Raw genomic sequence first — 25115 nt, forward strand, 5'->3', positions numbered from 1 at the left:
CACAAACAAAAAAAACCCTACTCTTAGGATGGTGGAAGGATTAAATGAGTTAAAAGTATATTTAATTCCTTCTGGGAGGCCGAGGTGGGCGGATTGCTCTAGGTCAGGAGCTAGAAACTAGCCTGAGTGAGACCCCGTCTCTACTAAAAATAGAAAGAAATTAATTGACCAACTAAAAATATATATACAAAACATGAGCCAGGCATGGTGGTGCATGCCTGTAGTCCCAGCTACTCGGGAGGCTGAGGCAGCAGGATTGCTTGAGCCCAGGAGATTGAGGTTGCTGTGAGCTAGGCTGACACCATGGCACTCACTCTAGCTTGGGCAACAAAGCGAGACTCTGTCTCAAAAAATAAATAAATAAATAAAATAAAGTATATTTAATTCTTATAACAGGCCTGTCACATGGTAACTCCTATATAAGAATTAGCTATCCCTATGAGATGATTAGAGGAACCAGGCCAGTGATTTAGGAAAGACAAAATTTTCCCTGTCCCAGGGAATGTTTTATACACATGACCCTAACAAATACAATAGATGGCCCCTTAATCAGAGTTAGGCCTGTGTCATATGGTTGTTTCTCTTATTGGCTTACTGGCTTTTGGTCCAGACAAACCTTGGCATCCCACTCACCGGGTAACTCAGGGCCCTAGGTACCTTATGTTGACCTGTCCACAGGCTAGGTAAGGGCAGTGGTAAGGAGCAAAGGGGTTGGTATTAGACAGTCCCAGATACATTTGTTAACTTCATCAAGCCTCAGTGTCTTCATCCCTATAATGGGGACAATAACAGATAGTATCTTCCTAAGAAGGTTGCTATAAAGATTCCATGAAAGAATGTATGCAAGACATTTATCACCATAACTGGTATTATAGGAAGACTTCAGTATACAAGCACCCACAAAATAAGGAAGAAACCAACAAAATAAAACAGAGAATATCACCTGGAACCCCTGGAAATAAGGAGAATAATTTTTAATGTTTACAAAGTGGAATGGAAATGGTACATTTTCCCCAGAATGTGGCCCTGAGCTATCCAAAGCACTGTTTTTTGGTTTTTTAATCTTTGCTTCTGGCTGGAATTCCCTTGGCTTAATTTACTGTGGTGTCAGCCCAAGCTTGCCCGTTTTTGAAGCTACCCTGGCTGGGGAGGTGCTGCAAAGCCAGTATGACCACCCTGCCATAGCAACAGACGATCTTTGAGGGGGTTGAGAACCTGGGGCTCCCCTTTGTTGGGTACTTCCTAGGTGCCCAGTGCTGTGCTGAGTTTTATACATATTACCTTGTCCAGCCTTCACGACAGTCTCAAGGGGTGAGCCCTATTCGTAATCACATTTTACAGATGAGAAAACTGAGGCTCAGAAAGGCAAAGTGACCTGGCCACAGTCACAGAGCCAAAAAGTGGCAGAGCTGGGAAATGAAAGAGATGTGTCTGGCACCATTATGTGTTCCTAACCATTATTCTACACTGCCTCTGCCCTTCAACCTGACCCAGGATCTTGTTTCTCTCATTAGCCAACCTCTCTCTCCTAGGCTATCTGTTTTTTTTTGTTTTTTTTTTTTTTTTTTTTGAGACAGAGTCTCGCTTGTTGCCCAGGCTAGAGTGAGTGCCATGGCGTCAGCCTAGCTCACAGCAACCTCAAACTCCTGGGCTCAAGCAATCCTGCTGCCTCAGCCTCCCAAGTAGCTGGGACTACAGGCATGCGCCATCATGCCCGGCTAATTTTATATATATATTAGTTGGCCAATTAATTTCTTTTCTATTTATAGTAGAGACGGGGTCTCGCTCTTGCTCAGGCTGGTTTCGAACTCCCGACCTCGAGCAATCCGCCCGCCTCAGCCTCCCAGAGTGCTAGGATTACAGGCGTGAGCCACCACGCCCGGCTTAGGCTATCTGTTTTCAAAGACTTCCTAGGACACATCTGCCACAGAGACCAGCCACCCCCTCCTCCATGGCTGCAGGGCAGCCCCTTACCCTGTGGGAACTGCCTCATGGGCAAGACAGACAAGTTTCACTGGAATGCCCTGGGCCAATGAGAAGCCAGAGCGGATGGAAAACCAGCCACCACTGTCACCACCCCATTCCAGCCTGCAGCTTTCATCTGCTCAGCCTCCGGCTTGGACTCTGCCTCCAGGCTCCCCACCTCCATTCCTTCCTTCCCAGCCTGAGTGCCATTCCTCTGCTGAATGATCGTCAATAGCTCCCTGATGCTCCCAGGGTAAAGTTTAAAGTTGATAGCTTGTCTAGTCCCCGAGCCCCAACCTACTTCTCCAACCCTCTCTTCCCTCTCAGGCACCCAGTGCCCCAAACTGTCCACAGTTCCCAGCCTTACCACCTTTGTGCACAGGTCCCTGTGTGGCGAGATGAACAGAAGTGTAAATGAGCGGCCGGGCCCATCCTGGGCTCTGAGGCTGTCAGATTCCATTAGCCTCACCTTCCCTGGGTGGTAGCAAAGACTTCCTGCCTTCTGGCGGTAACTTCCCTGCCCAGCTGGAGTTACCCACCATCTGTCTGGAAGAGGGACAAGACAGGAAGAGAGCACTGGCAACTCTAGCTCTACGCAGAGACCTGGAAAATGAGGTCTTTATCTTGCACCCAGCTCTATGTGTAAGAGGCCACCTTCTAAGTGAGGTGTCAGGGAGGATCCCTGCAGCAAAGGGGAGTAGATTTCCTTCCAGGTCACGATGCCTGTGTCCAAGCTTTTAGCCACTACCCCTGCTACCTCCTTGGTTAAGGCAGAATTCACCTCTGTATATGTGTATAATGTATACAGTTGCCTGAGTGCTGTCCCAGAGTCGGCACAGGCTTCTGGCCTCACTATTCCTACTTGCTAAGGAAATTTGCCCCAAAGAGGAAGGTGCCCACCCACCTTTGATTTCTGCACCTTTCCCGGAGTCCCTCCGCCACCTGGTGGCCATACGTAGCATTGACCAGGATTTCTGCCCAAAGCTCAGAGGTCTGGGCTGGGTCCACTTAACAGCAAAATTCTCAACAACAAAATTTTCATCCCAGCTCACATCTCTCTCTAAGGCCCCAGAGGTCACCAGTGCCTTAAATTATGACAAAGGCAGAAGAGGATTCTGTGTCCCGCTGTGGAATCTTGAGTCTGTCACTGCCCTTTTCTTGGCTCAGGTTCCCATCTGTTAAAGAGTGGGAGGGCCTTGGGCCCTACCAGCTCTGACATTCTATAATAGGAGCTGTATCTAAAGTGACTCTGCCTCCTGGCTCAGCTCAGTGAGCAGTATGTAATCTCCAGGAGGGCAGGAAGTTGCTGGCTTGTTCCCTCCGTATCCCAAGTGCATGGGGAAGTGCTTTGAACATAGGAGATGCTTTATTGGTTTGGGGGCTGTATTAATAGAAGCGCTGTGTGTACAGTGAGGGAGGTGATAATCCTTCTGTCCATGTCTGGAGTACTGTGTTCCATTTTGAGGTTGGAACTTGGACTGGGACGTGGAGAAAGTGTAACTCATGCACAGAAGAATGAACAAGATGATGGCTGAGGCAGGACCTCAAAACCACATTTCATGGGGAACAGTTGAAGAAGCCAAAATATTGACTCTAGTGGTAAAAAACCCTCAAGGAGTACACGTGTCCACCTTCAAACATCTGAACAGGGCATCTGGGGAAGGGGGCTTGGAGGATGGGAACCAGCGCCTGCCACTTCAGGGAGACAGACTTTTCTTTCCCCAAAACCGAGGGAAGCTTTCAGTCAGAGCGGGATAAAGAACAGACCTGCTTTTGATCTCAGTCTGTCTCTAACTCTTTGTACCCTTGGCAAGTTCCTTCATGACTTTGAGCCTTAGTTTTCTCATGTATAAAATGGGTATAATATGGAGCATGCAGGACAGTTGTGAAGATGAAATAATATAAAGCATTTTTTTTTTTTTTTTTGAGACAGAGTCTCACTTTGTTGCCCAGGCTAGAGTGAGTGCCATGGCGTCAGCCTCGCTCACAGCAACCTCAATCTCCTGGGCTCAAGCGATCCTCCTGTCTCAGCCTCCCGAGTAGCTGGGACTACAGGCATGCGCCACCATGCCCGGCCAATTTTTTGTATATATATTTTTAGTTGGTCAATTAATTTCTTTCTATTTTTGGTAGAGACGGGGTCTCGCTCTCGCTCAGGCTGGTTTCGAACTCCTGACCTCGAGCAATCCGCCCGCCTCGGCCTCCCAGAGAGCTAGGATTACAGGAGTGAGCCACCGCACCCGGCCAATATAAAGCATTTTTAAAGTGCCTAGTGCAAGGCCTATTGCCTGACTAGTGCTGGGTTAGTGTAGCTATGGTTAAAAAAACCAGAAAGGTGTAAGCGTCCTGGCGCTGGATATGTGAGCGAAGGCTCCAGGGTACTTGGTGGGAATGCCGAGGAGTCAAGCAACTGGTGCGGGTGTTGCTAAGGGAGGTGGTGTAGGCTGGTGTCAGGCTGTGCTGGCTCTTGAGCCACATTGCTAAATGTGAGCCCTGGCTTTGCTATTTAGTTGCAGCGATACCTTGAGCAAATTACTTAACCATGCTGAGTCTCAGTCTACCCATCTGCAAAGTGGGAATAATAGTAGTTTCCACTTCACCAGGCTGTTGGGGATCAAGAAGGGAAAGCACTTGAAATGCATGAGCTGCTGCTCTGATGTGAGTGATCTGATTGGTGTTGTCCTGGTTGACCTTGGCAGTTCCCTTCCATTCCATATCCTCCAGGTCTGGAATCCCTGCTCCTGTCCTCAGGAGGAAAATGCAGGGGGCCCTGGTGAAGCAGGTAAACGCACTATTCTAAGACCTCCAGATGCAGAGGACTGTCCCCCTCTGGCCCCTGCCAGTGACTGTAAACAAGACATTGCTGCTCCCCGTACTGTGACAGGGGTGGCTGGAATGCACCTGAGGGGGCAGGGCACAGAATGGGGCACAAGACAGGCTGGTGGAGGACAGGTTGATTGGCTTTCTAATCTGATGACCTGTGAGCTCTGTGAGGGACCCTGCTGCCATATGGAGCCCAGAAATGAGCCAACAGCATGGGGAGGACCAGAGGTGGCCAACTGGGGGCCAAACCCGGCTCACAGGCTTGTTTGTGTTCTACACAGCTGCACAGTGCTTTGTGGGGTTTTTTAAAATTAATTATTTCCTCATGAGTAAGGAAGTAATTACTAGTCTCATTCAATAATCTTCCCCAGTTTTGAATGCCACAGTGTCGTGTACAATACCAGGCCAGTCACTGTGAGGCTGACATCATTGTTGTCTGGGTTGGACAGAACAAACTGAGGCACGGAGGCATGAAGCAAGCAAGTGGAAACTGGGGCGTGTGGCCCCGTGCGACTGATTCCCAGGTCTGTGCTTTTCCCACCCCTTCACGCTGCCCCTCGTGGCCACATGCCATATTGGCCCTGGCCACATCCGCTGGGGGTTAAGAGTGAGGATTCTGGGGTGCAACTGTCTGGCTCGAATTCTGGTTCCACCACTTACTGTGTGATAATGGGCAAATTTATTTAATTTCTTGGGGCTCCAGTTCCTTATCTGGAGGACAATAATAGGACCAACTACGTGCAAGTTAAACGAGTTAACACTCATAAAATGTTTAGGGCAGTACTTGGATATACAGTAAAAGCTCCATAAATGCTAGCTATCATCATTAATTGAGCACTGGCTGTGTGCCAGGTACTAAGAGTACAAAGGCCAGTGGAAGTCCCCAAGGGCTCCTAGTGTGAGGAGAGATCACAGGGCACGGTGACATGTGCTGTAAAGGAGCCTGGCTGTGAAGGCAAGATGGGTGAAGGTCACTTTTATGTGTCAACTTGTCTGGGCCACAGCGCCCAGGTATTTAATCAGACTTTAGGATTCACTTCCAGGAGGCTGGGGCCTGTTGCCATGTAAACTGATCTGGGGCCTGGCACAGTGGCACCTGTGCCTGTAGTCCCAGCTACTCCAGAGGCTGAGGCAGGAGGATCACTTGAGCCAGGAGTTCCAGGCTGCAGTGAGCTATGATCAGGCCACTGCATTCCAGCCTGGGCAACAGAGTGAGACCCTATCTCTAAACAAATTTTTAAGAAGAACTGACTTGGGCTTCTGTGAGCAAGGAACAGGGTTGGCTGCAGGGAGGGCACCCTGCATTGCCTGCCACACTCACACGTCCATATACCCCACACTAGCAGACCCTGTGCTAGACGAGCCCTCCCCCGCCTTCCCCCCTACTTTGGCTTCATCACCATCATGCTGCCTATGCGTCTGTGACCAAGTGTGAAGGAATTAGGAGCATGACAGGGACGGGTGGGGAGAAGAGGAGAAAGGCTCCAAATATAGGCTTCCTCTATGGTCATGGGAAACAAGTTTATTTTAATTTTTTTTTAGACAGAGTCTCGCTCTGTCACACGGCTAGAGTGAGTGCCCTGGCATCAGCCTAGCTCACAGCAACCTCAGACTCCTGGGCTCAAGCGATCCTCCTGCCTCAGCCTCCCGAGTAGCTGGGATGACAGGCATGCACCACCACGCTGAGTTAATTTTTCTATTTTTAGTAAAGACAGGCGTCTCATTCTTGCTCAGGCTGGTCTCGAACTCCTGACCTCAAGTGATCCTCTGGCCTTGGCCTCCCAGAGTGCTAGGAATATAGGCGAGAGCCACACGAGTTTATTTTCAATTTGACCTTCGTGTAGTCTAATGAGTGCAGGTCTCCAGACAGGGCAGCCAAATGGGCAGCTTTCAGGGAATATTAATGAAGACCAGAAAACAGCTTGTTCCTGAGCTGACCAATCGGTTGGCTGTCACAGTGTAGTGACAGCAGGAGGAGGGAAGGACAGAGGGGCTGGGCTGAGTACAGGCTAGGGGGCCAGCCCTGGCCTGGCTCCTTGGGAACACTGCGGTTGCCCGGCCTCCTCACTTGCCACTTGCCTCTTGGTTCAGAACGGAACCCTGCTGAGTCTGTCCTGGGTTTACCTGACACCAAATCTATTATGTGAGGTTCCAGTCCCCGGGCCAGTCATCTTCTCTTACAATTTTAAAGACAAAGACATTGAGAAATGACTTACATAAGTCATTTGTGAGTGTGGACGTGGTGTTCCATTCATTCATTCATTCAAACAAATATTTATTGAGCACGTGCTACGTGCCAGGCACTGGGATCAAACAGTGCGTATAACAAATAAGATGCCCGCACTTTTAAGAAGCTGACACTGTAGAGAAGGTAGACAGACAATAAGCAAGCACTAATACATAAATATTGTCATCAGTAACAAGCATAATTAAAAAAAAATAAAGCCAGAGAAGGGAATGGAGCTGGGTAGATGGGAGGTAGATGCTCTTCTAGACCAGGGGTCTCTAACCATAGCCCTTCAGCTGCCACTATTTTAGTAAATGAAATTTTGTTGGAATACAGCCAAGTTCATTTATTTACATATTGCCCATGGCTGCTTTCACCCTACAATGGCAGAGTTGAGTAATTGCAACAGAGATGGCATGATTTGCAAAGCTGAAAATATGTACTGTTTCTTTAAGAAAAAGTTTGCCATGGCCCCAAAATACCACTTCACACCCACCAGAATGGCTGTAATAAAAAAGACAGACAATAACAAGTGCTGATAAGGCTGTGGACAAACTAGAACTCTCCCAGGCGGCTCATCAGAATGTAAAATGGTGCCGCCACTTTGGGAAACAGTCTGGCACTTCCTCGGAAGGCTAACATGGAGTTACTATCCAACCCAGTTCTTGGGTATAACCTAGGAGAGGTTATAAAACCTAGGAGAGGTTATACCCAAGAGAAATGAAAACTTCTGTCCAAGGGTGTTCACAGCATTATTCATAATAGCCAAAAAGTGGAAACAACCCAAATGTCCCTCAGTTGATGAATGGATAAATAAAAAGAAATGCAATACTCACACCGGTAATCCTAGCACTCTGGGAGGCAGAAGCAGGCAGATTGTTTGAGCTCAGGAGTTTGAGACCAGCCTGAGCAAGAGCGAGACCCCATTTCTACTACAAATAGAAGGAAATTAGCTGGTCAACTGAAAATATATAGAAAAATTAGCCATGCATGGTGGCGCATGCCTGTAGTCCCAGCTACTCGGGAGGCTGAGGCAGAAGGATTGCTTGAGCCCAGGAGTTTGAGGTTGCTGTGAGTTAGGCTGATGCCATGGCACTCTAGCCTGGGCAACAGAGTAAGACTCTGCCTCAAAAAGGAAAGAAGGAAGGAAAGAAAAGAAAAGAAAAGAAAAGAAAAGAAAAGAAAAGAAAAGAAAAGAGAAAGGAAAAGAAAAGAAAGGAAAAGAAAAGAAATATAATACTGATATATGCTATAATATGGGTGGACCATGAAAACATGCTAAGTGAAAGGAACCAGCCACAAAGGACCCCCTATTGTATGATTCCATTTTTTGAAATATCCAAAATAGGCAAATCTATAGAGAAAGAAAGTTTTAGTAGATTAGCTGGGCATGGTGGCTCACGCCTGTAATCCCAGAATTTTGGGAAGCCAAGATGGGAGAATTGCTTGAGGTCAGGAGTTTGAGACCAGCCAGAGCAAGAGTGAGATCCCATTTCTCTCTAAAAAAAAAAAAAAAAAGAAATCAGCAGGTGTGGTGGCACACGCCTGTAGTCCCAGCTACTCAGGAGGCCTAGGCAGGAGGAGCTCTTGAGCCCAGGACTTGGAAGTTGCAGTTAGCAATGATGATACCACTGCACTCTACTCAGGGTGGCAGAGCAAGACCTTGTCTCAGGGAAAAGAAAGAAAGTAGATCAGTGGTTGCCTAGGGTGGGCTAGGGGATGATGGCTGAAGGGTACAGGGTTTCTTTTTGGAGTGATGAAAATGTTCTAATACTGATTGCAGTGTAATTGCACAACCCTGTGAATATACTAAAAGCCATTAAATTGTACATGTTAAATGGATAAATTTTATGGCATGTGGATTTTTTATTTTTTGAGACAGAGTCTCGCTTTGTTGCCCAGGCTAGAGTGAGTGCCGTGGCATCAGCCTAGCTCACAGCAACCTCAAACTCCTGAGCTCAAGTGATCCTACTGCCTCAGCCTCCCGAGTAGCTGGCACTACAGGCATGCTCCACCATGCCCAGATAATTTTTTCTATATATCTAGCTGGGCAATTAATTTCTTTCTATTTATAGTAGAGACGGGGTCTCGCTCTTGCTCAGGCTGGTTTTGAACTCCTGACCTCAAGCAATCCGCCCGCCTCAGCCTCCCAGAGTGCTAGGTGGTATGTGGATTTTATAAAGCCATTTTTATTTTTTGAGACAGAGTCTCACTCTGTTGCCCAGGCTAGAGTGAGTGCCGTGGCGTCAGCCTAGCTCAGAGCAACCTCAGACTCCTGGGCTCAAGTGATCCTCCTGCCTCAGCCTCCAGAGTAGCTGGGACTATAGGCATGCGCCACCATGCCCGGCTAATTTTTTCTATATGTTTTTAGTTGTCCAGCTAATTTCTTTCAATTTTTTTAGTAGAGATGGGGGTCTCGCTCTTGCTCAGGCTGATCTCGAACTCCTGAGCTCAAACGATCCTACTGCCTTGGCCTCCCAGAGTGCTAGGATTACAGGCGTGTGTCACCACGCCCGGCCTATAAAGCCATTTAAAAGTTTGTCAACCTTTGGTCTAGTCAGGAATGGCCTGTGAGGTGACATGTGAGCTTCTCCTTTTATAATTGCCCCAAACCTCTCATAGAATAAATGCATCAGATGACATTTCAATGGGCAAAGCCCTTTACAAGCACTACCTCACTTAATCCTCACAAAACCCCCATGATTAGATACTGACAACCCCATTTAACAGACAAAGAGACTGAAGCACAGAGAGGGAAGGTAATTTGCCCTAGCTCACACAGCTGATAAACAGCAGAACTGGGTTTCAATTCCAGGTGTGTCTGACATCAAAGCCTGCGCCCATAACCACTGAGCCACACTGTACGTTGCTTCCCATTCATTCTCTAATTCATGACCTTTCCCAGATAGGAAGATGGCCCAAAGTAAGAAGGAGGGGACGGGGACAAGCACAGCCTCAAAGGAAGGCATGAAAGGGCCCGCCAGGTGCAGCAGAGAGCAACAGGCATCCCAAGAGGCGTCTCTGGGTGCCCGCTCACAAGGTGAGCAAGATGCTTACTTACTCAGAGGTCCCCAAACTTTAGAGACATAGAAATGACTTAGTGCAGGATGTGGGAGAGCGGCTTATCTAAAAAGCAGACTCCTGGGCCTCGTTGCCAGAGATTCTGATTCAGTGGATCTGAGGTGGAGACAGAAATCCAAAGTTAACAAGCTCCCTGGGTGAATTTTTTTTTTAAGAGACATGGTCTCACTCTGTTGCCCAGGCTGGAGTGCAGTGGTGCGATCATTGCTCACTACAGCCTTGAACTCTGGGCTATGTCGATCCTCCCACCTCAGCCTCCCGAGTGGCTGGGATTACAGGTGCACGCCACTGCACCAGCCCCAGGTGATCCCTACGCAGGTGGTCCAGGGACTACACCATAAGATGTCCAGCATAAACCTCACAGTCAGCACAAGACTCCTCCAGGTAATCCACCCCCACATCTTGGCCTCTCTCTTTTCTCTTTCCTTCCTGACATCCCTGTTCCTGGCTGTCATTCTTCTCCCTATGCCCAGAGACCGCACTGAACATTACAGGCCTCCCAGGCTCTGTTCCCTTGCTTTTCCCTACCTCAAGTGGCCTTCCCCATCTTCCTCTGCTCTGTCTCATCTCCCCCAAGGGGCATCGGCACATCTCCCCTCCCTTGGCCTCATCCCACATGAGCTCTGCTTTTGGGAGTCCGCTCATGTGTCAGCCTCTTTATTAAACCTTCCCTGACCACAAGCAAGTTTCTTTACTGCTTCTATAAAATGAGGATGACAAGTAAAGGAGAAAATGTATACAAGGAGCATTATAGGCACTTAAATAGTAGCTGTTATTTTTATATAGTTGCTTGACCTTGTGTAGGTCAGTTTAAGAGCTCTTGCGCCAAGCACTGTGGTTATTTACACAGTTAACATACCTATTACTACTTTCATTTTATAGTGTAAGAAAATTAGGCAAAGAGAGGTCAAGAAACTTGTCCAAGTTCACCCAGCTAGAAATAGGCTGCACTTGAATTTGTTTTTTTGAGACAGAGTCTCACTTTGTTGCCCAGGCTAGAGTGAGTGCCGTGGTGTCAGCCTAGCTCACAGCAACCTCAAACTCCTGGGCTCAGGCAATCCTTCTGCCTCAGCCTCCCAAGTAGCTGGGACTACAGGCATGCGCCACCATGCCTGGCTAATTTTTTCTATATATATTAGTTGGCCAATTAATTTCTTTCTATTTATAGTAGAGACAGGGGTCTCACTCTTGCTCAGGCTGGTTTCGAACTCCTGACCTGGAGCAATCCGCCTGCCTCGGGCTCCCAGAGTGCTAGGATTACAGGCGTGAGCTACCACACCTGGCCTGCACTTGAATTTGAACTGAGGCATCAGTTCTGAGCTCTTCTTCATCATGACTTTCAACAATATGAGATAACAAATACCAAGACTTGGGCAAAGGGCCTGGCATACAGTAGGTGCTCAGTAAACGCTAGAGACTGAATTGAGTTGAATGGTTTCCACATCTAGGGAGAGGAGGAAAAATCACCCAAAGACTTTACTGGTCATGATGTCTCATGCTTTTTATTTGATAAGACTCGACATCTCTAATCAGGTCTCAGATCTCTAATGAGAATGGGATGTAAAAAAATAATTCAGAAAAAAATTCAGAATAGTGTCCCACTCAAAGCTTAGTGGGCCCAAAGCTCACCAATCTACTTCAATGGAGTGATAATGGATTTTAACTTCAGAATATTAAGATGGTACAGGGATATTGGGGAAGGAGACAGAGTATTCAATCTAGTCCCAACTATCCTGCTCCCCTGCCCCTGAATATCTCTCCAAGTCATTCTATTTTTTTTTTTTTTTTTTTTTTGAGACAGTCTCGCTTTGTTGCCCAGGCTAGAGTGAGTGCCGTGGCGTCAGCCTAGCTCACAGCAACCTCAAACTCCTGGGCTCAAGCAATCCTCCTGCCTCAGCCTCCCGAGTAGCTGGGTCTACAGGCATGCGCCACCATGCCTGGCTGATTTGTTCTATATATATTAGTTGGCCAATTAATTTCTTTCTATTTATAGTAGAGACAGGGTCTCGCTCTTGCTCAGGCTGATTTCGAACTCCTGACCTTGAGTGATCCACCCGCCTCGGCCTCCCAGAGTGCTAGGGTTACAGGCGTGAGCCACCTCGCCGGGCCTGAGCCTGGGTTCTTTTCTACAGCGTTAGGCAGCTGCTCACCTGAACTGTATCAACAAGGAATCCTGTGGGTCACATTTCCTCCAACACAGAGGAACTGTGACAACATTACGCTAAGTGAAATCTCCAGTCCTGTCCCCTTTCACCCAGCTGCCCAGTTCTTGGTGGCTCAGAAGTCAAGAAGGCGACAGGAAAAAGAACACAGAATCAACGCATTCTGTTGGTTGAAACAAGACCCAAGATATCATGAATTAAGTCAAGTCTCGGGAAAAATAAAAAAGACAGTCCCAACTGGGTGGGTCGCAGGACACACAAGGTAACAAGAGTCACCACCGAGTACAGACTAGGAGGCTTTCCGGAAATGGACGACTTTCTGAAAGGCTTGCCGAAACTCTTCGTTGAACACGGTGTAGATGATTGGATTGATGAGGGAGTTTAAGTAGCCCAGCCAGGTGAAGAAGTCGAAGAGGGCTGGGTGGAGCCAGCAGGAGTCCCTGCAGATGGGGAGGACCAGAGATGCCACGAAGAAGGGCAGCCAGCAGACGATGAAGGCGCCCAGAATGATCCCCAGGGTTTTGGTGGCTTTCCTCTCCCGAGCTGCGGAAATCCGCTTGCGCTCCAGGACGCTGTCGGCAAGCTTGATCTTCACGTGGCTGAAGAAGAGAGGGGAGCCGGCCGGGTGCGAGTGCCCTTCGTGGAGGCTGGAGCTGAGCGAGCAGAGCGAGGACCCCGCGGAGCCCGTGATGAGGTGGGCCGTGGTGAAGCGCTTCCCATAGAGCGAGGGCGGGTTCAGGATGCGGCTCCGGGCGGCCCTGTAGATCCGGCCGTATAGGATGATGAGCAACACGGACGGGATGTAGAAGGCCCCGCAGGTGGAGTAGATGGTGTAGGAGATCTGAGAAGTGTTCACCAGGCAGTCCGACATCTCCTCCTGGGCTTTGGCCTGTCGCCAGAAGAGCGGCGGGATGGAGATGCAGATGGAGATGGCCCAGACGACGGCGACCATGGTGGCCGCGTGGCAGGCCGTCCGGCGCTTGCTGTACTCCAGGGCGTCAGTGATGGCCCAGTACCTGTCCAGAGCAATGACACAGAGGTGCAGGATGGAGGCTGTGCAGCACGTGATGTCAGAGGACAGCCAGATGTCGCACAGGATTTGGCCAAAGTTCCAGGTGTGAGTGGTAGTGTAAGCGATGCTGATGGGCATGACCAAGATGGAAACCAAGAGGTCGGTGGTGGCCAGCGAGCCGATGAGATAGTTGGCGGGCGTGTGGAGCTTCCTGGTGAGTAGGATGGTGGTGAGCACAAAGGCGTTGGAGAGGACTGTGGCCAGTGTGATGATGGAAAGGACCACAGCAAGGGAGATCTTGAGTGCCTGCAGGGTCCCGGGATCCCAAGCCCCGGGGCTTTCTGTGGCATTCAGGGATCTGTTGGAAGCCTCCTGGGGAAGGCCTTCTGCTGACTGGTTCGGTGGGGACATGCTAGGTGGCTCTCTCTTCCTGCAGACTTCCACACACTCAGCCCCTGCTTTCGAGGTGGCCCTGCCTACAGGGCAAGGTCCTCCTTCTGCGTCACACTGGTGGCAGCCATACATCAGAGCAGGCCATGGTGAAAAGACCTCAAGATCTGCCTATTTGAAGAGCACAGAGATAACTACCTGCTGGTAGTTACAGGTCTTTCCGACACCACGTGAATCTGAAGCTGTCCCCTGGTTCTGGAACTTTGCCCAGCAGATAGTCACACCCAGGGGACACATGCTGAATTGGTTAGACAATTATCAGGACATCATACCAGTGTGGGCAATACTCTGGGATTCTTGCCTGTAGCATCTGGACTCTTTTCAAAGCTTGAGACATCCGTGCGTTTTATGAGAACTTCAGAATTTCCCCCATCCTAATTGAGAAGATTCTGGATTTCAGCTTGCCTCTGAGGAGCTTTTAAAACTAGAGACAAAAGGAAGTCACAGCCAATTCAGAGAAGCAGTGCAGTCAGCAGCTCAGTCTTCCCAGGTTCACCCTGATGCTGCTTGAGGGACTTTGGTTCCTGTCCCACTGATGGTTTTGAGCGGAACAGACAAAACATTCCGGTTACCAAGACTTGAAGAATGCATGAGCTGGGAGAAGGCAAAACAAACAGACCACTGCGGGGCACATGTTCAGGAGCTCTGGGGTTTAAACAAGGAAAAAAAAAAGGAAAGCATTAGGTTCTAGAAGGACAATTCAGAGGCCTGAAATTAACTATAAGATTAAAAAAAAAAATACTACTTAAGGCCTGGCAGTGGTGCTGTGAAAGTGACGATCTCAAAAGTGTCAGGCGAATGCAGGAGGGTGATGTGTCCCACCCCTACAATCCCCAGAGGGGACAAAGTATCATAGCTGTTAAAAGCATCACAGGCTAGTACATGAAATCAGCTCTGTAAGTCCTGAATCAGAAAGCATCATCCTATTTATTTAGCAACAATGGAAACAAAATAAAATAAAACTGTGGGGGAGGGGCTATTAGGAAAGAAGCCAAACTGTTACAATGTATTTCTCTATGAAGTATGGGAGGGGGTACCCTTTCTTCTATTCATTCGAATTTTTTCAAATTTCCTAAAGTGAGCATCCATGACTCTTAAAACCAAAACCCAGGCCGGGCGCGGTGGCTCACGCCTGTAATCCTAGCTCTCTGGGAGGCCGAGGCGGGCGGATTGCTCAAGGTCAGGAGTTCAAAACCAGCCTGAGCAAGAGCGAGACCCCGTATCTACTATAAATAGAAAGAAACTAATTGGCCAACTGATATATATATATAAAAAATTAGCCGGGCATGATGGCGCATGCCTGTAGTCCCAGCTACTCGGGAGGCTGAGACAGAAGGATCGCTCGAGCCCAGGAGTTTGAGGTTGCTGTGAGCTAGGCTGACGCCACGGCACTCACTCTAGCCTGGGCAACAAAGCAAGACTTTGTCTCAAAAAAAAAAAAAAAAAACCCAAAACCAAACAAATAAAAAAACACAAGCAAAAACGAAAACACTCATTTGTTAAACAAAATAAAAAAAAATTTTTTTTTTTGAGAGAGTCTCACTTTGTTGCCCAGGCTAGAGTGAGTGCCATGGCGTCAGCATAGCTCACAGCAACCTCAAACTCCTGGGCTCAAGCAATCCTTCTGCCTCAGCCTCCTGAGTAGCTGGGACTACAGGCATGCCCCACCATGCCCAGCTAATTACATACATATATATATATATATATTAGTTGGCCAATTAATTTCTTTCTATTTATAGTAGAGACAGGGTCTCGCTCTTGCTCAGGCTGGTTTCGAACTCCTGACCTCAAGCAATCCACCCGCCTCTGCCTCCCAGAGTGCTAGGATTACAGGCGTGAGCCACCACGCCCGGCCTCATTTGTTAAACAAAATTAATTAACTGCAAAAATAAAAACCCTGAGCATTTTTAATGGTGGAAGTTCAAATCCAAAAAAATACATTCAGCTTTCCAAATGAAAACCAGAAATTCAGCCACAAAAAAAATCTTGGGAGCTCCCAGGTTGGTGAAAGCAGCCACGTGCCTGGAACGTGGCATCCTCCATCACAAGCTCCTGTGCTTGGGACTGTTGCAGACCTTGTCCTGTGTACCTTTTCGTCTGGCTGTTTATTTGTATCCTATGTAATAAACCAGTAAATATTGTTTAAAAAATGTTGAAGACTCAACTCTTGTCTCCTCTGTGAGCCACTGGCCTCTGGGTTTAAGTGTCTGGGACGTGGGCAAGCCTTGAGGTTCCTGGGGCTCGGAGCCCTTGGTGCTGACGATCAGGATGAGGTGAGCCAGAGGGCAAAGCCAGTGCGAGCCCATCTCTGGCATGACCCCATGGAGCCTGGCAGGCAGCCCCTGGGTGCTCTGGGTTGGCAAGAAGAATGCCAAGACCCCTTATCCCCACCCCACCCCGCCTTGCGTGGAATGCTAGTAATACAACTCCACAAGAGATCCCTACAATCTGTTTTATTTCTTCCAGGTCAACTTAGCAAACAGGTCCTGCCCTGGGAACATTGACAGACTAGCAAGGGAGGCAGACATGAAGCTTCAAGGACCCTAGGAAGGAGAAAGGAAGGCAGAATTTATATAAATACATTGTTTTTTAAAAAAAGTGATCATTATGATTATGTATGAATTTGTTTCGAAGTGTATATGTTTTTCAACTTCATATATTTTGAACAATGTTCCATCAATCACTCCCACATCATCATTCTTTTTTTTTTTCCCAGACTGGTCTGACCCACAACATCATTCTTAAGGGCTGCATCTTTTTCTGCCAGGTGGCTACATTAAGGAGAAGGGTTTCACAGTCAAAGGTGGGAGTGATGGCATTCCTGGTGGCTGCAGAAGCCAGAGCAAAGGCCCAGAGGTCAGAAGTGCAAGGCATGGGATCAGAAGATGGCAAAGAGGCGAGCTAGCCGGAGTACAGAGAGGAGAGGAGACTAGGCTCGGGAGGTGGCTGGTGCCAGGCGTGGAAGGCAGCAGGGCACAGAGACAGTTTGGCTTGGACTGGGGCAATCGGGGCCCTAATCTCCCTTCTACTTATGTACGACCTTGGGCAAGTCCTTTCTCTTTGCTGAATCTCAGGTTTCTTCCCCTACACAGTGGCTACCCCACCTGCCTCCCAGAGCTGCTATGGAGCTCCCATTGCTCCCGGCAAGGCCAGCACTTGGTACCCAGGAAAAAACGAGAGGTGTCAAGAATCATTATCATCCTGCTCCCTTTCCCCACAGCTCAGCTCAAGGTTTTATCAGGAAGGTTCAGTCTGTGTCTGTTGATTGACTGACTTTTAAAACATTAAGAAGCTAGGCAGGGTGCAGTGGCTCATGCTTGAAATCCTAGTACTCTGGGAGGCCAAGGTGGGAGGATCACTTGAGGTTAGGAGTTTGAGACCAGCCTGAGCAAGAGTGAGACCCCTTCTCTACCAAAAATAGGAAAAATCAGCTAAGTGCAGTGGTGCATGCCTGTCATCACAGCTACTCAGGAGGCTGAGGCAGGAGGATTGCTTGAGCCCAGGAGTTTGAGGTTGCAGTGAGCTATGATGATGCCACTTGCACTCCAGCCTGGGCAACAGAGTGGAAAAAAAAAATTAAGCTTATTAGTAGCTGGCTACTGGAAAAAAAAAAAGAAGCAGCAGCTAAACCTGCAATGTAGTCATTTCCCTCCCACTCCCCAAACTTACATGTGCTTCATCTTTAAAAATGACCTGCCTGGAAGAGGGGAAAAAACCTCAATTTAAGAAAACCAGCTGGGTGTGGTGACTCACGCCTGTAATCCTGGCACTCTGGGAGGCCAAGACAGGCGGATCGTGTGAGCTCAGGAGTTCGAGACCAGCCTGAGCAAGAGTAAGACCCCATCTCTACTAAAAAATAGAAAGAAATTAGCTGGACAACTAAAAAAATATATACATATAAAATTAGCCAGGCATGGTGGCACATGCCTGTAGTCCCGGTTGCTCAGGAGGCTGAGGCAGGAGGATCGCTTGAGCCCAGGAGTTTGAGGTTGCTGTGAGCTATGCTGACGCCACGGCACTCTAGCCTGGGCAACAGAGTAAGGCTCCGACCCAAAAAAAAAAAAAAAGAAGAAAAGAAAACCAATCTTAAGCTGCCAACCCCAAAACACATCCCAGAATGTGAAGGATATGATTATAATATCTTTTGTGGGGCTCTTGCTGTGTCTCTCCCAAGCTCTGAGCTAGCTCCAGGGCTGAGTCACCCACCCTGACATAGGCAATGTGGCCCTCAACTCACAAGTGAGCCAACCGAGGGCACTGGAGCAAGGTCACCCAGTTGAAAGTGGAAGAACCGGGTCCAGAGCTCTCCAAATTTCTACCTTTCTCTACATAGCTGCAGTTCAGGACCAAAAGCCTCAGGGCATGCGTGCTTGGGGGTGGGGGGAAGCAGGTTGGACAGCCCCTGCTGTCCCCACTCGCCCCAGGCTCCACCTCAAAAGCCTCCAGCTGAAGTTCTCCTCCCACTTCGGTTCACACAGAAAATGTGAACACAGGTTGGATGTTTGGAATTCTCTTCCCTTCAGACAGTCTGGGTGAGAGAGGTGTCGTCATTTCCCGCAGGCGGCTGGTGAGCTTGCCCTGCAAACCCACGCGGTCACTCCTTGGCTTCCAGGCATTCCAGTAACGTGATTTCAGTGCAAGGCCTGGGGGCCCTCCGGCCCTTGGTGACATCTTGGGAAGAAGGACAGGGATGGGTGGGTGGCCTTGGTCAGGAAGGCTAGGGGCAGCTGTGCAGGAAGCTGGTCCCCTCCTCTCCTGCCTGCTGCCCTGGCCACCCTGAACAAAGTGGGGGGCATTTCCCATAATCCAGCTATCTTTGGAGAGACGGGCTGTAGCTCTAGAAGCAACTACCTCTCTCCTATTACCCTTCAGATAATACAATTAAAAATACAAATTAAAACAATGAGATATCATTTTCACCCAGAAGATAGGTAAAAATTTTAAAATCTGATTGTGACATGTCAATTAGTAAGAGTATAGAGCAATAGAAATTGTCATCTACCACTAGTAGACAATATAAACTGAAGGAACCCCATTAGCAAACAATTTGCTATTATCTCATAAAACTAAAGATGTAACGACTACCTCATGACCCAGTAATTCCATGCCTGAATATGCATGCCAGGGAAACTCTTCCATGTGCTCACCAGAAGACAGGAATGAGGACGGTCGTAGCAGCATTGCCTGTAATAGCAAACATCTCGAAACAACCCACAGGTCCATCAACAGCAGAATGGCAGAACACAGCATGTTCCCATGATGAAGTGCTACAGGCAAGCCAAACAATAAACAAAGCTGCACTCATCAAAACAGCGATTCTCACAAACGAGACTGAGTGCCAACATCAAAAACATGCAAGAAAAACAAACTGCTAGGAAGATAAATATATGTGGCAAAACCATAAGGAAAAGCAACGATAAATATAAAATTCAATATGGTTACCCCTGGAGAGGAAAGGAAGTGGGAACTTAATCATGGAAAAATTTTAAAGGTGTCAATGATGTTTATTCTATTTTTTAAGGTGGTGGTAGGGGCTGGGGGCGGTGGCTCATGCCTGTAATCCTAGCACTCTGGGAGGCTGAGGCGGGAGGCATGAGGCATGCTTGAGGTCAGGAGTTTAAGACCAGCCTGAGCAAAAGTGAGACCTCATCTCTATAAAAAATAGAAAAAAATTAGCTGGGTGTGCTGGTGCACACCTGTAGTCCCAGCTAATTGGGAGACTGAGGGAGGAGGATCATTTGAGCCCAGGAGTTTGAGGTTGCTGTGAGCTAGGCTGACACCATGGCACTCTAGCTCAGACAACGGAGTGAGACTCTGTCTCAAAAAAAAAAAAAAAAAGATGCCAATTAGATTTCAAAACTTGCACTCACATAGAGATAGACACGCACACACATGCACTCAACACACATACCCACATTAAAACTTTCAGATTCTTCCCCACATATAGTACCTCTAACTCTCAGGATATCTCTGGGAGGAAGACTTGATACCTTGATTTTACAGACGAGAAAACTGAGGCTGTGGGAGGTCCCATGGAGGAGGAAGAATGAGATGAAATAACAGCTGTGGATACATCTTGTAAAATAGAAAGCCCTGTCCAGATTTGTGAAGAGTGATTTCTCCATGCAGGGCTCACTCATCTGTACCACACAGCTTCTAGAGAAAGAACAGACATAAATTCCTCTGTGGGGGATTTATTCTACTGCAACAAATCTTTTATCACAAAGCTTTAGTTTTTGTTCTCCGAAAGGATGAGGCTGGCTTCTGAGGACACATTAAACCCATACATCTTCTTTGTTTCTGGCAAGGTTTTATGACTCACTTAGTTAAAGACCCTTCAGAAAGGGAAGGCGACTGATCCTCCTGAAGCCAAAGGAGCCCTGGGTGGGAAGCCTTTGTGAAGAGGGATAAAAGGACCACCTGCTGTGTGCCAGCCACCGTGCCAGCCACGTTATCCCTGCTTCACTGAAGCTGCATCACAACGCTGGGAGAAAGATGTCCTTACCCCAATTTACAGAGGAGGAGGAAGGGCCCATGACTAGCCTTGGATCCCACAGTAGGGACTATTTCCTAGAAAGGAACTGAAAAATCCTATCTTGTCACCATTTCTCAGGGCCTGCCCCGTGCATGTGAACTGGCTCAGCTGGGAAGATATGAGTTGGGGCAAATGAGGTTTTCTTGGTAGAAGGTCACCCATGGACGTCCAAGAATAAGAAGGAGTATTTTCAGTCCTGGAAATCTCTCTCTGTCTCCTCTCCTGGGGCAGGTAGTTCCTCTCTCTGTTTCTTTCCCTGTCTGCCCCATTCCCTTGTCTCTCTCTAAGGACCCGTTTTCTTTGTTTACATTTGGCTTTTCTGTTCCCCCTGAACCTTCTCTGGCTTTAGTCATGGCTGCAGCCTTGGCCTTCAGGTCGCTCCTCCTTCATCTTCAATCCAGCCAACTGCCCACAGTCTCCAGTCTAAATTCCCAAGAGAGAATCTAATTGGCTCATTTTGGGTCACATGTCCACCCTGGTCCAATCAGCTGTGGTCAGAGGTGGTCTCTGAATCAGGTTGGGGATGGGGACCCAGATCTATCTGCTTTTCCCTTTCCATCCCTTTGCAGAGCAGGGGGTCACACGGTGTGGCTGGAGTCTGTGTGATCTGGACTTCAGGGGAGATGCTGCCGCACTGAGGGGAGGCTTGGGATGTCCTTGCTGCTGCTCTCCTGGCTCCCCGGAGTATGGGTGGGAGTTCTGACAATGGCAAATATGGCTCACTAACATGGACAGTGGCACTGGGCATGCACCACCGTGCCCAGCTCATTTTTCTTTTTTTTCCTTCTTTTTCTTTTTCTTTTCTTTTTTTTTTTTTTTTTTGAGACAGAGTCTCACTTTGTTGCCTGGGCTAGAGTGCTGTGGCATCAGCCTAGCTCACAGCAACCTCAAACTCCTGGGCTCAGGCAATCCTCCTGCGTCAGCCTCCCAAGTAGCTGGGACTACAGGCATGCGCCACCATGCCCGGCTCATTTTTTCTATATATTTTTAGTTGGCCAATTAATTTCTTTCTGTTTTTTTTAGTTGAGACGGGGTCTCGCTCTTGCTCAGGCTGGTTTCGAACTCCTGACCTAGAGCGATCCTCCTGCCTCGGCCTCCCAGAGTGCTAGAGTTACAGGCGCAGCTCATTTTTCTATTTTAGTAGAGACAGGGTTCTGCTCTTGCTCAGGCTGGTCTAATTGGTGCCTTGGGGTGTAAGCCAATCAATCTTGAACCTCGGTTTCTCTAATCATAAAATCTGGACAATGCAGAAAATAAAAAGTAGCCAAACCTCTGACCCAGCACTTCCACTCTTAGCTATGCACTCAGTGAAAACATGTGTCTATGTCCACCAAAAGATGTATGCAAGAGTTGCTCATCCAGCACTAGTCATAACAACCCCAAACTGGAAACTACCTAAACAAACCTCAACATGGAATGAATCAGTCATTGTGGCATTTTCATACAGTGGAATACTATACATGGATGAGAATGAACCCCAGCTACACACAACCGGGTGGATGAGTCACACAAACACAACGTTGAGCAGGAGAATCCAGGCATGTGTGATTCAAACTCCATAATGTTCAGGAACAGGCAAAACTACACGGATGGAAGTCAGGCTGGTGTGGCATAGGCCAGGGGAGGGGCTGCAGTGGCCAAGGGAGCACCAGGGGGCTTCTGAGGGCAGGCAGGTCATGTTTGTTTCATGAGCCAGGTATGTCCACTTTGTGAAAATTCATCAAGCTACACACTTGTGTTTTGGGAACTTTTGCCGTTGTAAAAATTTAACTTAGATGAAATGCCTAACAGCCTTAAGCACCAGTCCTGCTGGTCACAGGGAGACCTTGGCCACATCATTAGCCTCTTTGAGCTCAGTTTCTTCACGTGGCAAATGGGGACAATAACAGTATCGACCTCACGTGGCTGTTATGTTTGAGTGAGCAGAGTGGAAGGCTCCAGGTATATAATAAATGCTCTATAAATTATACTTCGTTACAAGTAACAGTCCCTCGCTGCCAAACATGGCTTACAAGGGACTTTTTAAACCATCTAATTCAATTCAATCAGCTGATGCCCAGAGAGGCAGGGAAACCTGGCCAAGATCATATGGCAAGGTTCGGAATCCCTCCCGGCTCAGCTCGGTGCTCCTATTTTTTATTTATTTTTTGAGACAGAGTCTCACTCTGTTGCCTGGGCTAGAGTGCCATGGTGTCAGCCTAGCTCACAGCAATCTCAAATTCCTGGGCTCAAGCAGTCCTTCTGCCTCAGCCTCCCGAGTAGCTGGGACTACAGTCATGTGCCATTGTGCCCAATTTTTTTCCATATATTTTTAGTTGGCTAATTAATTTCTTTCTATTTTTAGTAGAGATGGGGCCTCACTCTTCTATATATTTTTATACAGTCATGCGCCATTGTGCCCAATTTTTTTCTATATATTTTTAGTTGGCCAATTAATTTCTTTCTATTTTTAGTAGAGACGGGGCCTCACTCTTGCTCAGGCTGGTTTTGAACTCCTGACCTTAAGCGATCCTCCCGCCTTGGCCTCCCAGAGTGCTAGGATTACAGGTGTGAGTCACCGCGCCTGGCCTCAGTGCTTCTATTATACTATCTCCTGCTGCCTCCACCTTCCCTGGGTTCTCTAGGTTCAGCATGGATTCTGGATTCTGTCTCTGGATTCTGGGTTCTGGAAGGACTAGCTATGGCCAACAGAATGAGGCGGAAGTGACAGTCAGTTAGTTCCAAATTTAGTCCTCAAGAGGGTGTGTGTGTTCCCGCTTGCAATCCGCCATGGCCATGGGAAGAACATGCCTGGGCTAGCCCACTGGTTCCTGGGGAGGAGATGGAGGCACATGAAGCAGAGCTACCCCAGCCGAACACAGCCTAGAACAGAGACCTTCAGCTGACCAGCAGGTCCTGCTCACATGAGCCCAGCCGAGATCAGCAGAAATACCTGGCCAAGTTCAGATTAAATCACCCAACCACCAAACAAATGAGTCGTAGTAATAAACATCATTGTTTTAATCCACTGAGTTTGAGGGTGACTTGTTACACGGCGAAGGCCAGCTGATCCCGTGCCCTCACTCCCTGCATTGCTAGCTCTGTCCATTCTACTGCCTCCACCTGACTCTGCCTTGCTCCTCTCCCCTCTGCATGCTACTGTCACCATCCTGTTTCAGGACACAAAACCATCCTCCTTGGCCTAAGTGGTCTCCCAGCCTCCACTCCTGTGCCCTGTCCATTTTCTTACCACATCACACCCGGAATCTTTCTTTCAACTAAGTCTGAGCATGTCACTCCCTTAAAACCCTCCCGTGGCTCTGCTGCACGTGGGATGGAGTCCCGGCTTGACGGCTTGGTTGGAGAGACTCTTCATGAACCCATCTCTCCTTCCATCTCCAGCACCGTCTCCTGCCACAGCTCGCCGTGACCCTCACAGCCCCGCAGCACAGACCTGCCTGTTCTCCTGCCAGCAGCCTCCTGCCAGACGCAGGCTCTACTGCTGCTTCCTGCTCCGATCCTTTGGCCCAGCCGTGTCCTCTGCCTGCAAAGCGTCCTCTCTTCAGCCCTCCGGCTGCCTGACTCCAAGTCACCCTTCAGGACTGGGCTCTGGTGTCTCCCCAGGAAGATTTCCCTAACCTGGGCTCAGGCACCCCTCTCCTGGGTGCCCGCCACCCAGCCGTCACCATGCTGGACTGTCCCTGCCACTGCACCGTGAGCTCCTTGAGTGCAGGGAACTTGTGTCACCCACTCGGATGGCCCTGACACCCGGCCCAGAGCAAGAGATTGACAAATATTTATGACAGTCTCCATGCACAGGTGAGGAAAGGACCCTGACAACAGAGCAGGCTGTTCCTCCCCTGGGCCCAGTGTGAAAATGAGGTGGTTGGACCAGATCAGAGATTCTCTTGATAAGCATCAGAATCACCCAGGGAAGCTTTAAAAAATACAAATCTGTTTTTAAAAATACAGATATCTAGGTCTCGCCTCCCCAGGGCATAGAACCCAGGCACTGACTTTTTTTTTAAAACTTCTCAAGTGTTTCTCAGGTACAGGCAGGATGGAAAACCGCTGGCCTGCTTCTCTTCCTCACTGACAGTCTGGTTATCTTTACAAATCAAAGACAGGCGAAACCCATTTTCAAGGCCTTTGCAACAGTTAGAGAAGTAAGGGATCCAACTTCTTCCTACTTTCACCCTTGCATTGGGTCACTACAAGCTTTCAACTGGCAAGGGACCACGTTGAACAACTAAACATGCTGTTAAAAGGCATTTGTACCTAACAACTCACTGGATTCTCCCAGGCTTGTGGGAAAGTGGGGAAAAACAAACAAAGAAACAAAAAAAACCCTAATCATCTGCCCCTAATACTACTCCCTGGGGGCAGAATTAGTACACCCATTTTACAGATGAAGAAACTGAGGCCCAGAGAGGTAAAATGACTAGCTCAAGGCCACACAGACAATATTTGGCCCAGCAGAGCTGAGAAACAGAATAGCTACCACTGGCTCTACACGTGGGCACTGAGTGCTTGAAATGTAGCCACTGATGTGCTGTTAATATAAAATACACACTGGATTTCAAAGACTTAGTCAAGAAAAGAATGTAAATTGTCTCATTAATACATTTTTATATCAGTTACATGTCAAAATGATAAATCTTGGCTATGTTGGGTTAAGAAAATATATAATTAAAATTAATGTCACTTTTTTTTTAGATTAGTTAAGTGCAGTCGTGAGGAGGGGGAAGTAGTAGAACAAGAAGTTCAATCCGTGACTGAACACTCAGGTGACATAACTCACTACCTTCAGACCAGCCTAATGTGACATGTTACTTTTTATATGTGGTTCTAAATTTTTCTAAATCTAAAAATTACATTTGT

General features: G+C 48.2%; 2 protein-coding genes across 3 annotated transcripts in view; one reads left to right on the forward strand and one right to left on the reverse strand.

The window, feature by feature from the left end:
* RPL11 (ribosomal protein L11) overlaps positions 1-25115 on the forward strand; it is a 484397-nt gene that overhangs the window by 61215 nt on the left and 398067 nt on the right. The window lies entirely within an intron of this gene.
* Positions 11419-14362, reverse strand: HTR1D (5-hydroxytryptamine receptor 1D). The gene has a single exon (XM_012750866.3). The coding sequence runs from the start codon at positions 13793-13795 to the stop codon at positions 12548-12550; it is 1248 nt and encodes a 415-aa protein (XP_012606320.1). The 5' UTR covers positions 13796-14362; the 3' UTR covers positions 11419-12547.

This window comes from Microcebus murinus, chromosome 2 (assembly GCF_040939455.1).
Source record: "Microcebus murinus isolate Inina chromosome 2, M.murinus_Inina_mat1.0, whole genome shotgun sequence".
NCBI lineage: Eukaryota > Metazoa > Chordata > Mammalia > Primates > Cheirogaleidae > Microcebus > Microcebus murinus.

Coding starts and splice junctions, on each gene's coding strand:
- HTR1D (XM_012750866.3), bottom strand. CDS start 13,795: ATGTATGGCTGCCACCAGTGTGACGCAGAAGGAGGACCTTGCCCTGTA.